General features: G+C 37.0%; 1 protein-coding gene across 1 annotated transcript; it reads left to right on the top strand.

Annotated features, from left to right (window-relative positions):
- The first annotated feature begins 2,846 nt into the window (after positions 1-2,846).
- Positions 2,847-5,087, top strand: LOC311289410 (macrophage mannose receptor 1-like). The gene is made up of 5 exons (XM_084407412.1): positions 2,847-2,889; positions 3,205-3,347; positions 3,613-3,960; positions 4,041-4,352; positions 4,475-5,087. The coding sequence occupies exons 2-5, from the start codon at positions 3,314-3,316 to the stop codon at positions 4,843-4,845; spliced, it is 1,065 nt and encodes a 354-aa protein (XP_084263538.1). The 5' UTR covers positions 2,847-2,889; positions 3,205-3,313; the 3' UTR covers positions 4,846-5,087.
- Positions 5,088-17,618: the final 12,531 nt, after the last annotated feature.

The following is a 17,618-nucleotide window of genomic DNA, read 5'->3' on the forward strand; positions in this document are numbered from 1 at the left end:
GAGCCCCAAGCAGACAAACGAACATTACTTGACATTTTAGCACGCTATACGCTGATTTCACGCAGCCGCCATTTTGAACTTGAAAGTGAGGCTCCGGTGGGAAGAACCCCGGAAGTACAGATAAACAACAATGCCTTGGACTACCAACCTGAAGCTGCTGCCGCGATTTACACTATTGGAAGATAATATCTAATATAGGATATGTATAGTTCATTCCTGCTTCATTTTTTACTCTCTGAATTATATATAAAAAAAATATTTTATTTATAAACAAATTTCACTGTAGTCTAAAGTATGAAAGAAATGTATGTACAGTTTTAGAATTGACACAACATCATTAAACACAACAATACGCCATCGCATTCACGACTCTCCCATGATTAAAGGCGACACTTCCGGTTTTCTTCCCACCGGAGCCTCGCTTTCGATTTCAAAATAACGGCTGCGTGAAATCAGCGTATTGTTGCCACACAAACCCCTAAGTTGAACTGCTGACTAGGTTGTTGTCAACTTTTTCGTTGTTGTCATGACAGCGCACGCACGTGCATACCAGACACACTGGGAAGGAACTTTTAGATGCGCGCTTTCCAATTCGAAAAATTCGAGAAATAGACTGAGTCTGAGAGGCAACGCCATCATTAATTAAAAAGAGAAGGTGTGGGTACAAGAAAGACTGGGGAAATGAATATTTGTGGCTGAAAGGTGTTGAGGGGGATACCGAGAGGGCTTTTTGTGACCTTTGCAAAACGTCCTTCTCAATCGGACATGGAGGGGAATACGATGTCAATCGTATTTTTTTTTTAAATACTTTTTTTTTTTTTACTGTTCCTGTGGTGTTGAGCAACTACAATTCCTGTTAATCCTATAATTTTATATTATAATTTATTTAAAGTGAATAAATTGTAATGAAAAATAAATAAAATTAAGTAGTAAATCTTAAGTGGAAGTACATCTGTTAATTCATTGAATGTTCAAAATATTATGAGTCTTTATTTAGAAAAAAAATACACATTGGTTGGCCTATTCATGAGCATACATCAGCAATTACACGTTTAGGAGAATAGGGCATTATTAATATACCATGTAAGGTGGTATGTGCTAGAAATGGGTAAACCACTATCAGTGAGTCTGCCCGTGGGCTGGGGGCACCACCGTGCCAGGCAGTGTCCCACATTGTCCCTCAGAAACATACCCCTTGTCCCCCCTTGGGCTTATTAACAGGTGGTCACCCTAGCCTGGACGCGACGACAGCACAGTCCTGAAATGTCAACTAGGCTCTTCCCTGTGAAGGCCTCCCTCCCCTCCCTTTACCTCTCCACAGATAAAGCATTGTTGGGATAATTCCGGTTCGCGTGGCTACGTGGAAGCGATACAAATTCTGTATTATTAATTTTAAGGCCAGACAAGTAGTTTGTTGAGGGTTGATTTGAAGGGAAGGACTACAAGCATGCGCACATATCTATAGACTGAACTTGTAATGTGCATATGCACGCCATCAGTGTTCTCACTGGTTCACGTTTTTGAAGTTTGCGCAGAAAGAACTTAAGAGTTTTCTGTTAAAACGGTGTCGTGTTAGCGGCCCCTAAGTTAATAACCAATCATCGTTGCGACGGAAGTGAATCAATCAAACTAACTTTAGCTGGACAATAACTTTATTCTAGAGCTGCTATAAAGCCAAAATACTTTACTTTAATTTCCTATTATTATTGTAAAGCTGCTTTGGAACAATCTACATTGTTAAAAGCGCTATATAAATGAAGATGACTTGACTTGTTTTTTTCACCATTTACATTTAATAAGCAACAAAAACATATTTTTTTCACAAACCAGAGTGCCATTTCCCTTTTATTTGTTTTTTTAAATGTTACAAAATGTGTAATATAAATAGTGCTTCCGTGAATGTGACACATCAGAGTGGGACATTGTAGGACTAGATGTTTGAATAAGAAAACATTATGGATGTTATTAATATTTGACTAAAGCAGCAAGTTTATGCCAATATTTCCAAAAGAGAATGAAGGCCGGCTCTGAGCTATAAAGTATCAGGATCATTATTCTCTACTAACATGTGGAGGACTTCACGTTCTGCAAATGAAAACGGTTTCTTTTCAAAAGCATTTAAAAGTCAAAAGCTGAATATTTTCTCTTTGCCTTTCTTCCTTCAATGTCCGTGAACTCTTCATAAAATCATTGTGTTTGCAGTGCAGTTTGCTTTATATAACAGTAACTCTACATTTTCAGTTACATTTTTTTTTATGAAAAAATGCATAGGTCTACTTTGAGTAACACAGAACACATCTCAGGTTACGACTGTAACCTATGTTCCCTGAGAAAAGGGAACGAGACACTGCGTCAGAACGCTTTGGGGAACGCCTTCGCGTGAACCGGTGTCTGAAACGCTTATCTAATCTAATCCCTTCCACGGTTGTTGGTTCCAAAGCCTTTGAGCAGCCTTGGTAGGCCTTCATTTTATCAGAGGCCTCTTTGAGGCTTATAGTTTGGGCAGTGGCCATAGAGAATACTGTCACTGACAGCCTGTTTGTGACCCGAAGGGGGAGTGTTTCTGAGAGTCCCTTTCGCAAGGTTTCAGACACCGGTTCACGCGAAGGCGTTCCCCATAGCGTTCTGGTGCAGTGCGAGTTCCCTTTCGAAAGAGAACATGAGCTAAAGTAAGAACAGTCCTTTTGTGATATTACACATAAACTTAAGAAATTTTGTGTTACACCTTTTGCATACTGTAATGATACGGCAAATCCTCAATAGCCCATGTGTTATCAGACTCAATTTGCCTGTCTGTCTGACTGTCTCTGTCCATCCCAAAATTATGACATGATTTAAATAAGTCTGCAGTTTCCTTCCTTCCGCACAAGCAAACGACCTACTCCACAGGTAAGAAGGATCTTTTCTTTCTCTGTTTTATGATCAGTGTTTATTACTTACCCTGTAAATTATACTAACATACTTTTGTAGGCCTATAAGCAAATCTGATTGCATTGCCTGTCATTCTTTGTTTATTTATGCGATGCACATTTAGACATGTACAGTAGGAATTTATGGTACTGTTTTGGTATGTCATACCAGAAGTCTTTAGCCTTTGTATTAATAACAGAGAATCATAATGAATAAGTAATTATTGAGACATTTTTGATTTCTTATATTCTCTAATATTTTTCTGTTTTCTATTTCCTCCAATACATTGATCAGTCAAACTCCTCATTGAATCAACAGACCAAACAACAAAAATTTTCATTACACTACATGAGATCATTCAATTAAATATAAGATTCTGGTTTAAAATTACCTGAGCATTACCATGGTACTTCTATGTGTCCTGCTTCTCCTCTGGGGTGAGTATTTAATCCGGTCTTTATTATATTTTGAGCAGCTTTGAAAAAGTTATATTATGTATTTTTCTTATTATTTTATTGAGAAATTATAGATCTTTTTAATTTTACAAGTCAAAATGAGGTCCTAGGCAAGGCACTACAGTCTCCAATTATTACGCTTTGTTTTTTTTTAAAGTTTCACATGTAAATGTTTTTGAAAGATATGAATGCTTTTCCAGTCAAGATGTCAAGAGTATTTCACTAAAAACTGAATATCTGTTCTCAGGTGTTCCCCTTTCAAGTGCTACAGGTCGACTGAGAAAATTCTACATGAAAAATAATCAAACAATGAATATAAGTGAAGCACTAAATGCTTGCAGAAGAGACTACACTGACCTCGTCACAATCTATGATAAAGAAGAGAATAATGAGTTAGTTAAAATTCTCAAAAGTGCGAATAGTGTGAGTGGTTGGATTGGTGCCAGCAGCTGTAAATGGTCAAATGGTGATCCTGCCACATTCACCAACTACAGCGGCACTTTTAATGAGGAAAAATGCTGTGGTGCCATAAACACTGATGGAAGATGGGAGTATTTCAATTGTAATTCAACAAAAATGTACTTCATGTGTCAAGGTAATGATCCCTGAGCTGTTTATATCCTATAAATATCTAAATGTCATACATGAGTAAAATTATTGTCTGTATCCATACAGGGAAAGAATCATACAACTACAGTTTAATCCGTGAAGACAGAACCTGGTTTGAGGCTCAGCTTTACTGTAGAAAGAATCACACTAATTTAGCCATTATCAGAAATGAGACGGAAAATGATCAGGTGAAGAAAGAAGCAAATGGGAGAAACTCTTTCTGGATCGGCCTCCAATACAATTACAGCCTTTATTGGCTTGATGGCGGACATTCTGATTACAAACAGAATAGTTCATCTAAAGGATGCTTTACATTTCTCTTCTCAAATGGATCTTGGTCCAAAAGTAACGCGGGTACCTATTCTGCTCTGTGCTACAGTAAGTTAACAAACTATTTTATGCTTTAATATCCAACATTTCCAAGTCTACCATATGCTTCAATAAATCAAAACATGCAACTAATTTTATTTTATTTGTATTATTATAATTATTTTCCTCAGAGAGCTTCATTCATGTCAGTGAGAAGAATATGTCCTGGGAAGAAGCTATGGATCACTGCGACAATCACACGAATACAGCTGGACCCCTGACCATTCACTCTGAGAACGATCAGAAAGAAACGGAGCGAGAGCTTAGAAGGAGGAAAATCTCCGGGCCAGTTTGGGTGGGACTCAGACAGAGTCGACTTTTCGGATTCTGGATTTGGATCAACGGGCTTCATGTGGGAAACTATAGCAACTGGAAAGGGGGAAGTCCACCAGAACATCAGATTTCCGAGCACTGCGGTGCCATAGAGAAGGTGGACGGTCAATACAAATGGGTTGATAAAGACTGCAGAAACAAATATCATTTTTTATGTGAGAGGAAGTAATATAGGCCCTTTGGTTTATCATATGCGGTTTTCATTTCCCCTCCCAAACAAGAGGAAAAAGAGTTAATGTGTTCAACAGTAAACAGCTCTATCTTCATTTCTTGTGTAATAAAGCCTATAAAGCTAATGCTATCCTGTTGCCTGTTTGATTTTGATTTTTATCTCATTTATTTGATCATTTTACTTTTGTAAACCTTTATGTCGTATACTAAAAAATAACATTAAAAGTTGTTTATGAGTGCATATTATATCATTGAGTCTTTTTATTGTGTTGATAGGCCTTTGTACTTGGCAAAGTAACAATAGAGAACTGTATTGTAATTTAATACATTGGCTATTTATGACTCATAAGAATGTATTATGAATCATGGAATGTATTTTTAGGATAGGATTTTTAAGGGTTTGGAGAGGTTTTATAAAATACAAATCAGAAAAAGTGGTTAATGAAACTTAAATCACAAATGTGATTTTAACACACATTTTATTCCTATGGATAGGAACATTGAAAATTGGACATGTTGATCCAAAACATAAACCCATTTATATGAACAAGTTTAGAGACTTTACAAAATGTTTAAGAATTCTTGACGTTCAGTGAATACTGAAGTCAAATAATGTTGCATTTTGATAGTATTTATAATAAATGAGATTGTTGGTTAACACATTTACATATTTTAGACATATAGATTTTCAAACACTATAACATTACACTGTAAAAACGTTTTTCTTACATATACTTCTTGTGCTTTGATGATAAATTTGCCATTAAAAAGGTCTTTGTGAGACAAAGTTCCACTTCTGATAAATGAGAGTATATCATAAGTATATCATATATACGTGATTGTGCATATTTCAGTCAGAGGATTTGTAAAGATTTATAAAATGTTATATTTTAAATGATGTCAACATGATATTGTGTAGATCTCAGTCTCTAAACGTACAGAAATGCATGGTACACACACACATCACAAATGCAACAAATTGCATTTGAATCACATTACAGTGCAAAAAGGGACCAAATACATCAGTGTCACACTTTTAGATGCTTTATAAAGTTAGAAAAACCGCTGTAGGGAGAGAAGTTGGGCGTATGTGATGCTGGTCTGTGTGACAGAAACCCTAAATCACATAATGCAGACTCAGCGCTGCACTTATTGACAATCCTATATAGCGCTGAGGCTGTAGGAAAGATGCACTTTGATCACTGTGATTAAATAATACGAGCAACACAGTTTACAACCAGCACAAGTTTCCTGTGTGAGCAAATACAGAAGCATCAGTCATGTAGAGAACAAACCCGGCCAGCGTCTGTGATCCATCACAACTCTGAACTCTGATCCAGACCCTTTCATGAGCTTCGCTTTATTCTTTCTCTAAATCACAGCACAGAAGCTGCAGGACAGTGACTATCTCAACACGCCTTCATCTGTAGTTCCCAATGGGCCCAAAATCCTAAAAAAAAAAACCACTTACAAATGAATTATGAGCACTGATACCATTAAATGGAGAGCCCAGAAGGTTTATATTATAATTCTGGAGTGAGCTATCTATCACTCTCAGAAAAAAAGGTACAAAAGCTGTCACTGGGACAGTACCCTTCGAAAGGGTTCTAATATTTACCATTCAGGTACTAATATGTACACGTTTGGTACCAATATGTACCTTTGAGGGACTTAAATGCACTCTTTAGGTACAAAGGTGTACCTTTTGAAAAGGTACCGGCACAGTGACAGCTTTTGTACCTTTTTTTCTGAGAGTGTAGCATTCAGAATCATCTTAATGGCTGAACGAACAGCCTTTCACTAGAAACTACTTTACACATAAACAAGCCAGTTTCACATTTTTAAGAGCATGTTGAAATATAAAAGCATATAATGAAATATTTGGGATTGTTATGTTGCTTTCAAAAATGTTCAATCCAAATATACAAATATAGAAATAGAAAGTTTCACCATCTGCCAGCAGGGGCCAATTAGAGCATGCTAACCATCCAAACGCAGACAATTTATGCATAAAACATGTCTTATCAGAATAATCTGATAATCTGACTGCAGTCATTACTTTTATGCATTACTGTGTATTGATTCTGAGGATGATCAGATAGAAAAAAGGAATTATTTCTTTCTTTCTGTTTTTTTATTTACCTATAACAAAGGGTCCCACTTTATTAGGTGTATTTAACTAGTTCTTACATTTAAATTAATAATTTGATACAATGCACTTATTGTGTACATACATGTTTTTACATTGTACTTATATATTTAAAAAAATTCCATATGTAATGAATATCTGTAAGTGTAATTACATCTATATTTGCAGTGTCCTAAACTTACATGTATTCCACGTCAGTAGTGTTTTGCAATACAACATGGAGACAATAAGTACATTGTACTTATTTTTTTATGTAAGTACATGTTAAAGACACAAAAATATAAAGTGTTACCAAAAAATGTTCTAAGAATGTTTTGCCAACGTTATCGCACGACCAATTCGTACGAATCCGTACAAGTGGGTACGAGGTGGCTAATTCGTACGAATTCGTAGGATTGATGGGGGTGGGGTCAGGGGTAACATGTACGATTCAGCAAAAATCGTGCGAATTCGTACCAGTGAGGTCGTATGAATTCGTACAAATTAGCCACCTCATAAAATACGTACGAATTGCCGTTGGTTTTGCTAACGTTCTCATTAAGTCATGAAAATGTGATTTAAATGCAACACGCGTGATTCAAAGTTTTTAAAAATATTTTAACCCTTACGAACATTAAGGGAACATTACATTTGACAAACATTATGGGAACGTTACATTTAAATGTTCTCTGAACGTTCTAAAACAAGTAGAAACATTTTTTACAAAACTGGACAAACATCCACCTAAAACATTTCAGGACAAAAAAAACCCAAAAAAAACATGAATGATGTATAGATAATGTTTCTGAGCGTTTTGAGAGCTTTATTAAAGACCAGATAACTTTGAGTGAACATTCTATTAACGTTACTGGAATAATGTTTATCCATAACTTTGAGAGAACATTGCCAGAACGTTCCCTGTTAGCTGTGAAATCAGAGAATAAGCTTCAGTTTAGTGTTTAGAAAGAATAAAGAAGTTGTCATATACAGTGGGTACGGAAAGTATTCAGACCCCCTTACATTTTTCACTCTTTGTTATATTGCAGCCATTTGCTAAAATCATTTAAGTTCATTTTTTTTCCTCATTATTGTACACACAGCACCCCATATTGACAGAAAAACACAGAATTGTTGACATTTTTGCACATTTATTAAAAAAGAAAAACTGAAATATCACATGGTCCTAAGTGTTCAGACCCTTTGCTGTGACACTCATATATTTAACTCAGGTGCTGTCCATTTCTTCTGATCATTCTTGAGATGGTTCTACACCTTCATTTGAGTCCAGCTGTGTTTGATTATACTGATTGGACTTGATTAGGAAAGCCACACACCTGTCTATATAAGACCTTACAGCTCACAGTGCATGTCAGAGCAAATGAGAATCATGAGGTCAAAGGAACTGCCTGAAGAGCTCAGAGGCAGAATTGTGGCAAGGCACAGATCTGGCCAAGGTTACAAAAAAATTTCTGCTGCACTTAAGGTTCCTAAGAGCACAGTGGCCTCCATAATCCTTAAATGGAAGACGTTTGGGACGACCAGAACCCTTCCTAGAGCTGGCCGTCCGGCCAAACTGAGCTATCGGGGGAGAAGAGCCTTGGTGAGAGAGGTAAAGAAGAACCCAAAGATCACTGTGGCTGAGCTCCAGAGATGCAGTCGGGAGATGGGAGAAAGTTGTAGTAAGTCAACCATCACTGCAGCCATCCACCAGTCGGGGCTTTATGGCAGAGTGGCCCGACGGAAGCCTCTCCTCAGTGCAAGACACATGAAAGCACACCTGAAGGACTCCAAGATGGTGATAAATAAGATTCTCTGGTCTGATGAGACCAAGATAGAACTTTTTGGCCTTAATTCTAAGCGGTACGTTTGGAGAAAAGCAGGCACTGCTCATCACCTGTCCAATACAGTCTCAACAGTGAAGCATGGTGGTGGCAGCATCATGCTGTGGGGGTGTTTTTCAGCTGCAGGGACAGGACGACTGGTTGCAATCGAGGGAAAGATGAATGCGGCCAAGTACAGGGATATCCTGGACGAAAACCTTCTCCAGAGTGCTCTGGACCTCAGACTGGGCCGAAGGTTCACCTTCCAACAAGACAATGACCCTAAGCACACAGCTAAAATAACGAATGGCTTCACAACAACTCCGTGACTGTTCTTGAATGGCCCAGCCAGAGCCCTGACTTAAACCCAATTGAGCATCTCTGGAGAGACCTGAAAATGGCTGTCCACCAACGTTTACCATCCAACCTGACAGAACTGGAGAGGATCTGCAAGGAGGAATGGCAGAGGATACCCAAATCCAGGTGTGAAAAACTTGTTGCATCTTTCCCAAAAAGACTCATGGCTGTATTAGATCAAAAGGGTGCTTCTACTAAATGCTGAGCAAAGGGTCTGAATACTTAGGACCATGTGATATTTCAGTTTTTCTTTTTTAATAAATGTGCAAAAATGTCAACAATTCTGTGTTTTTCTGTCAATATGGGGTGCTGTGTGTACAATAACGAGGAAAAAAAATGAACTTAAATGATTTTAGCAAATGGCTGCAATATATCAAAGAGTGAAAAATGTAAGGGGGTCTGAATACTTTCCGTACCCACTGTATACACATGCCTCAAATGTGAACTTAACACTGTTAGTTAGTTGAGGCACATCAGAACAGGACATTGCAGAGCCCAGTGAGTTTGAATATGGACACATTATACATGATATTTGACTAAGGCAATATATGCGTGGAGTGCACAGTACACATGCACAGATGAGGTCAGGGTTTATTTACTGTACACATCATTGTCTTTTACTTTTTTTTATAGCAGCTCTGAGAATGTAACATTCACACCACAACCACATCACATTAGGACCATCCTATTGCGTAAATGACACAAACAACTTTTTGCACCACTATACTGAAATACCATTTTGCTCCTTTTCTGACCACCATTTTATTTTCTCTAAACACTGAGCTTAATCAAATGAATAAACTGATCAGTGATTAATGGTGATGTCCCCGAACATGCATACACATTACTGAATATTACTGATATGATGTATAACACCCAAGTGAAGCTACTGATTAACTACTGCTCCAGCCCACTATAAAGTCATCTATAAAAGTATCGGGTTTTCTTCAGCACATTATCAGCTGAGATCATCTTCTCACCAGGTAAGACTGAACGGACTTTACTACCTCTGTTTGCCTTCAGTCAAGAATGCATTTTATGTAAAAGCAGAATATTTTTAATCTCTTGTTTTCTCAGGTCAGCATACAGATGTAGGAAATACTGTACTGTACATACACTGGAAAAAAATGATTCGTTGAAATTAATCAATGTTTTTATAGTAAGTGCTTGCATTCAATTGATTTTATCTACATTTATACTTAAATTAATTAAGTTCAACTTAATGCATTTGTTTAAATGTAGATCAAATCAATTGAATGCAACCACTTACGATAAAAAAAAAGGATTAATTTCAACAAATATTTTTTTTTCCAGTGTATTTGAAGAACACAAGTAATTATTGAGCCAATTTTGATTTCTTAAATTCTCATTTTTCTTTCATCAGATCACAAGAAAGAGATTCAGACCATTTGATAAAATATCAGATTCTGGTTTTCAATATGTCAAACATTGCTCTGGTATTTCTGTCTGCCCTGCTCATATTCTGGGGTGAGTATTAAACCATGATTACATAATATATTGCTGAGCAAGTTTGCGAAAAAAAAAAAAAAAAAAAGAAAGAAAAAAAACCTGCTGTTTTGCATGTGAAAATGTAACAGTATTTGTTCATGTTAATGGCATTCTCTGTGTAATTAAGAAAGAGATCGATTAACAGGTTAAATGATTTTATCATCAAGGTCATGGACAGGCGCATGTCTATAATGTCCATATATTAAAGTTCATATTTCACATAGCACATGTGTAGGGTAAGATGAGGGAATGTGCCCCCCTTAAAGCATTAATTCACCCCAAAATTAAAATGTCATCATCATTCACTCATCCTCATGTCGTTCCAAACCCGTAAGACTTTTGTTCATCTTCTGAACACAAATGAAGATCTTTTGATGAAATCTGAGTGATTTCTGTCTCTCTGTCGACAAACTACCACTTTGACGCTTCAGAAAGTTCATAAAGAAATTGTAAAACTAATCCATATGAATTGAGCGGTTTAATCCAATTTTTTTGTTTTTTTGAAGATCGCTTTATATTATGAACAGATTGAATTTAGGCTTTTTATGCATGTTTTGCATGTGAAAATGTAAAAGTGCTTTTTTATATTAATGACATTCTCTGTGTAATTAAGATAGAGATCGCTTAAATTGTGCATTGTACACTTTTTGAGCTGATATAGGTGGGTTTATTTTTATATCTAAAATGATTTATCAAGGTGATTTTAAAATGCTTTGATCATTACCACAACTGATGTATGAGTTGGTGAATGTTTTTATGTGAATAAAAGCCTAAATTAAATCTGTTCATTATATTAAGCAATCGAGTCTCTTCAGAAAATTTGGACAAAATGTTGGACTCAATTCATATGGATTAGTTCTACGATCTCTTTAAGAACTTTTTGAAGCGTCAAAGTGGTAGTTTGTCAATAGAGAGACAGAAATCAGAAAAGATCTTCATTTGTGTTCTGAAGATGAACAAAAGTCTTCATGGTACTTCTATGTGTCCTGCTTCTCCTCTGGGGTGAGTATTTAATCTGGTCTATATTATATTTTGAGCAGCTTTGAAAAAAAAAGTTCATGCAAGTTCAAATGTTTAGGCATGTTAAAAATGTAGCAGTATATTATGTATTTTTCTCATTATTTTAGGTCCTAGGCAAGGCACTACAGTCTCCAATTATTATGCTTTGTTTTTTTAAAAAGTTTCACATGTAAATGTTTTTGAGAGATATGAATGCTTTTCCAGTCAAGATGTCAAGAGTAATTCACTAAAAACTGAATATCTGTTCTCAGGTGTTCCCCTTTCAAGTGCTACAGGTCGACTGAGAAAATTCTACTTGATCGATAAAAAAATGCTTATAAGTGAAGCACTAAATGCTTGCAGAAGAGACTACACTGATCTCGTCACAATCTATGATGAAGAAGAGAATAATGAGTTAGTTAAAATTCTTAATAGTACAAATAGTCCGAGAGGTTGGATTGGTGCCAGCAGCTGTAAATGGTCAAATGGTGATCCTGCCACATTCATCAAATACAGCAGAGCTTTTACTGAGGAAAAATGCTGTGGTGCCGTAAACACTGATGGAAGCTGGGAGTGTTTCAAGTGTAGTTCAACAAAAATGTACTTCATGTGTCAAGGTAATGATCCCTGAGCTGTTTATATCCTATAAATATCTAAATGTCATACATGAGTAAAATTATTATCTGTATCCATACAGGGAAAGAATCATACAACTACAGGTTAATCCATGAAAACAGAACCTGGTTTGAGGCTCAGCTTTACTGTAGAGAGAATCACACTGATTTAGTCATTATCAGAAATGAGACGGAAAATGAACGAGTGAAAGTAGCAGTAAATGGGAGAAACTCTTTCTGGATCGGCCTCCAATACAGTGACAGACTTGACTGGTTTGATGGTGGACATTCTGCTTACAAACAGAATAGTTCATCTAAAGGATGCTTTACATTTCTCTCAAAATATTCAAATGGATCTTGGTCCAAAATTAACGCGGGTACCTATTCTGCTCTGTGCTACAGTAAGTTAACAAAATATTTTATGCTTTAATATCCAACATTTCCAAGTCTACCATATGCTTCAATAAATCAAAACAAGCAACTAATTTTATTTTATTTGTATTATTATAATTATTTTCCTCAGAGAGCTTCATTCATGTCAGTGAGAATAACATGTCCTGGGAAGAAGCTATGGATTACTGCGACTATCGCACGAATACAACTGGACCCCTGACCATTCACTCTGAGAACGATCAGATAGAAATAGAGCGAGAGCTTAGAAGAACAGTTCATAATATCACCGGGCCAGTTTGGGTGGGACTCAGACAGAGTCCACTTTTCGGATTCTGGATTTGGATCAACGGGCTTCATGTGGGAAACTATAGCAACTGGAAAGGGGGAAGTCCACCAGAACATCAGATTTCCCTCCACTGCTGTGCCATAGAGAAGGTGGACGGTCAATACAAATGGATTGATAAAGACTGCAGAAAAAAATATAGGGTTTTATGTGAGATGATATAATATAGGCCCTTTGGTTTATCATATGCGGTTTTCATTTCTCCTCCCAAACAACAGTAAACAGCTCTATCTTCATGTCTTGTATAATAAAGCCTATAAAACTAATGCTATCCTGTTGCCTGTTTGATTTCAATTTCATTTATTTGATCATTTTACTTTTGTAAACCTTTATGTCGTATACTAAAAAATAACATTAAAAGTTGTTTATGAGTGCATATTATATCATTGAGTCTTTTTATTGTGTTGATAGGCCTTTGTACTTGGCAAAGTAACAATAGAGAACTGTATTATAATTTAATACATTGGCTATTTATGACTCATAAGAATGTATTATGAATCATGGAATGTATTTTCAGGATAGGATTTTTAAGGGTTTGGAGAAGTTTTATAAAATACAAATCAGAAAAAGTGGTTAATGAAACTTAAATCACAAATGTGATTTTAACACACATTTTATTCCTATGGATGGATAGACACTGAAAATTGGACATGTTGATCCAAAACATAAACCCATTTATTTATATGAACAAGTTTAGAGACTTACAAAATGTTTAAGAATTCTTGACGTTCAGTGAATACTGAATTCAGATGATTTTGCATTTTGATAGTATTTATAATAAATGAGATTGTTGGTTAACACATTTACATATTTTAGACATATAGATTTTCAAACACTATAACATTACACTGTAAAAACATTTTTCTTACACATACTTGTTGTGCTTTGATGATAAATTTGCCATTAAAAAGGTCTTTGTGAGACAAAGTTCCACTTCTGATAAATGAGAGTATATCATAAGTATATCATATATACGTGATTGTGCATATTTCAGTCAGAGGATTTGTAAAGATTTATAAAATGTTATATTTTAAATGATGTCAACATGATATTGTGTAGATCTCAGTCTCTAAACGTACAGAAATGCATGGTACACACACACATCACAAATGCAACAAATTGCATTTGAATCACATTACAGTGCAAAAAGGGACATTATACATCAGTGTCACACTTTTAGATGCTTTATAAAGTTAGAAAAACCGCTGTAGGGAGAGAAGTTGGGCGTATGTGATGCTGGTCTGTGTGACAGAAACCCTAAATCACATAATGCAGACTCAGTGCTGCACTTATTGACAATCCTATATAGCGCTGAGGCTGTAGGAAAGATGCACTTTGATCACTGTGATTAAATAACACGATTTAGCAAAAATCGTACGAATTCGTACCAGTGAGGTCGTATGAATTCGTACGAATTAGCCACCTCATAAAATACTTACGAAGTGCCGTTGGTTTTGCTAACGTTCTCATTAAGTCATGAAAATGTGTTTTAAATGCAACACGCGTGATTCAAAGTTATATATAACTCATATAACTTGTATATTTTAACCCTTACGAACGTTAAAGGAACATTACATTTGACAAACATTATGGGAACGTTACATTTAAATGTTCTCTGAACGTTCTAAAACAAGTAGAATTTTTTTTTTTACAAAACTGGACAAACATCCACCTAAAACATTTCAGGACAAAAAAAAAAACAAAAAAAAAACACCATGAATGATGTATAGATAATGTTTCTGAGCGTTTTGAGAGCTTTATTAAAGACCAGATAACTTTGAGTGAACATTCTATTAACGTTACTGGAATAATGTTTATCCATAACTTTGAGAGAACATTGCCAGAACGTTCCCTGTTAGCTGTGAAATCAGAGAATAAGCTTCAGTTTAGTGTTTAGAAAGAATAAAGAAGTTGTCATATATACAGTACAGTGGGTACGGAAAGTATTCAGACCCCCTTCAATTTTCCACTCTTTGTTATATTGCAGCCATTTGCTAAAATCATTTAAGTTCATTTTTTTTCCTCATTATTGTACACACAGCACCCCATATTGACAGAAAAACACAGAATTGTTGACATTTTTGCACATTTATTAAAAAAGAAAAACTGAAATATCACATGGTCCTAAGTATTCAGACCCTTTGCTGTGACACTCATATATTTAACTCAGGTGCTGTCCATTTCTTCTGATCATCCTTGAGATGGTTCTACACCTTCATTTGAGTCCAGCTGTGTTTGATTATACTGATTGGACTTGATTAGGAAAGCCACACACCTGTCTATATAAGACCTTACAGCTCACAGTGCATGTCAGAGCAAATGAGAATCATGAGGTCAAAGGAACTGCCTGAAGAGCTCAGAGACAGAATTGTGGCAAGGCACAGATCTGGCCAAGGTTACAAAAAAAATGTCTGCTGCACTTAAGGTTCCTAAGAGCACAGTGGCCTCCATAATCCTTAAATGGAAGACGTTTGGGACGACCAGAACCCTTCCTAGAGCTGGCCGTCCGGCCAAACTGAGCTATCGGGGGAGAAGAGCCTTGGTGAGAGAGGTAAAGAAGAACCCAAAGATCACTGTGGCTGAGCTCCAGAGATGCAGTCGGGAGATGGGAGAAAGTTGTAGTAAGTCAACCATCACTGCAGCCATCCACCAGTCAGGGCTTTATGGCAGAGTGGCCCGACGGAAGCCTCTCCTCAGTGCAAGACACATGAAAGCACACCTGAATGACTCCAAGATGGTGATAAATAAGGCCCCGTCCACACGGAGACGCGTTTCGCTGTATACGTATACATTTTTTATCGTATTGGCGTTTCGTCCACACGGATCCGGCGTTTTGGGAGACTGAAACCGCTATTTTTTGAAACCGGGTCCTAAAGTGGATAAATCTGAAAACGACACCCTTGCGGTTTCGTGTGTACAGCCAATCCGTATATTTTGTGAAACGATGATGTCATCACATCACGTGTCGGCTGCGTCACACGTAACAGCAACAACAATAATGGCGGTTCTACATGATTGTGTTCGTGCTGCAGAAGCTACTAAGCTACTAAGCTGGTTCGTTTACAGCGCGCAAGGTTATGCGCATGCTCAAAGTCTTCTTCTCCGTGTATAGTGTATATCTGTGGCAGAATTACAGCGCCCCATACTGGTCTGGCATATATATTACACCGTTTTAAGTCCGTTTCAGTGTTTTCGTGTGTACGCAGATATTTCTTGAGACGACGCCGTGTTTACAGAATTTTTTTTTAGAACGAGGAAAAAAAAATGATCGGATAGGGAACGCACCGGCTTCGTGTGGACATGGCCTAAGATTCTCTGGTCTGATGAGACCAAGATAGAACTTTTTGGCCTTAATTCTAAGCGGTATGTGTGGAAAGAACCAGGCACTGCTCATCACCTGTCCAATACAGTCTCAACAGTGAAGCATGGTGGTGGCAGCATCATGCTGTGGGGGTGTTTTTCAGCTGCAGGGACAGGACGACTGGTTGCAATCGAGGGAAAGATGAATGCGGCCAAGTACAGGGATATCCTGGACGAAAACCTTCTCCAGAGTGCTCTGGACCTCAGACTGGGCCGAAGGTTCACCTTCCAACAAGACAATGACCCTAAGCACACAGCTAAAATAACGAAGTGAGTGGCTTCACAACAACTCCGTGACTGTTCTTGAATGGCCCAGCCAGAGCCCTGACTTAAACCCAATTGAGCATCTCTGGAGAGACCTGAAAATGGCTGTCCACCAACGTTTACCATCCAACCTGACAGAACTGGAGAGGATCTGCAAGGAGGAATGGCAGAGGATACCCAAATCCAGGTGTGAAAAACTTGTTGCATCTTTCCCAAAAAGACTCATGGCTGCATTAGATCAAAAGGGTGCTTCTACTAAATACTGAGCAAAGGGTCTGAATACTTAGGACCATGTGATATTTCAGTTTTTCTTTTTTAATAAATGTGCAAAAATGTCAACAATTCTGTGTTTTTCTGTCAATATGGGGTGCTGTGTGTACAATAATGAGGAAAAAAAAATGAACTTAAATGATTTTAGCAAATGGCTGCAATATAACAAAGAGTGAAAAATGTAAGGGGGTCTGAATACTTTCCGTACCCACTGTATACACATGCCTCAAATGTGAACTTAACACTGTTAGTTAGTTGAGGCACATCAGAACAGGACATTGCAGAGCCCAGTGAGTTTGAATATGGACACATTATACATGATATTTGACTAAGGCAATATATGCGTGGAGTGCACAGTACACATGCACAGATGAGGTCAGGGTTTATTTACTGTACACATCATTGTCTTTTACTTTTTTTTATAGCAGCTCTGAGAATGTAACATTCACACCACAACCACATCACATTAGGACCATCCTATTGCGTAAATGACACAAACAACTTTTTGCACCACTATACTGAAATACCATTTTGCTCCTTTTCTGACCACCATTTTATTTTCTCTAAACACTGAGCTTAATCAAATGAATAAACTGATCAGTGATTAATGGTGATGTCCCCGAACATGCATACACATTACTGAATATTACTGATATGATGTATAACACCCAAGTGAAGCTACTGATTAACTACTGCTCCAGCCCACTATAAAGT

The sequence above is a fragment of the Rutilus rutilus genome (genome assembly GCF_951802725.1).
Source record: "Rutilus rutilus genome assembly, chromosome: 4".
NCBI lineage: Eukaryota > Metazoa > Chordata > Actinopteri > Cypriniformes > Leuciscidae > Rutilus > Rutilus rutilus.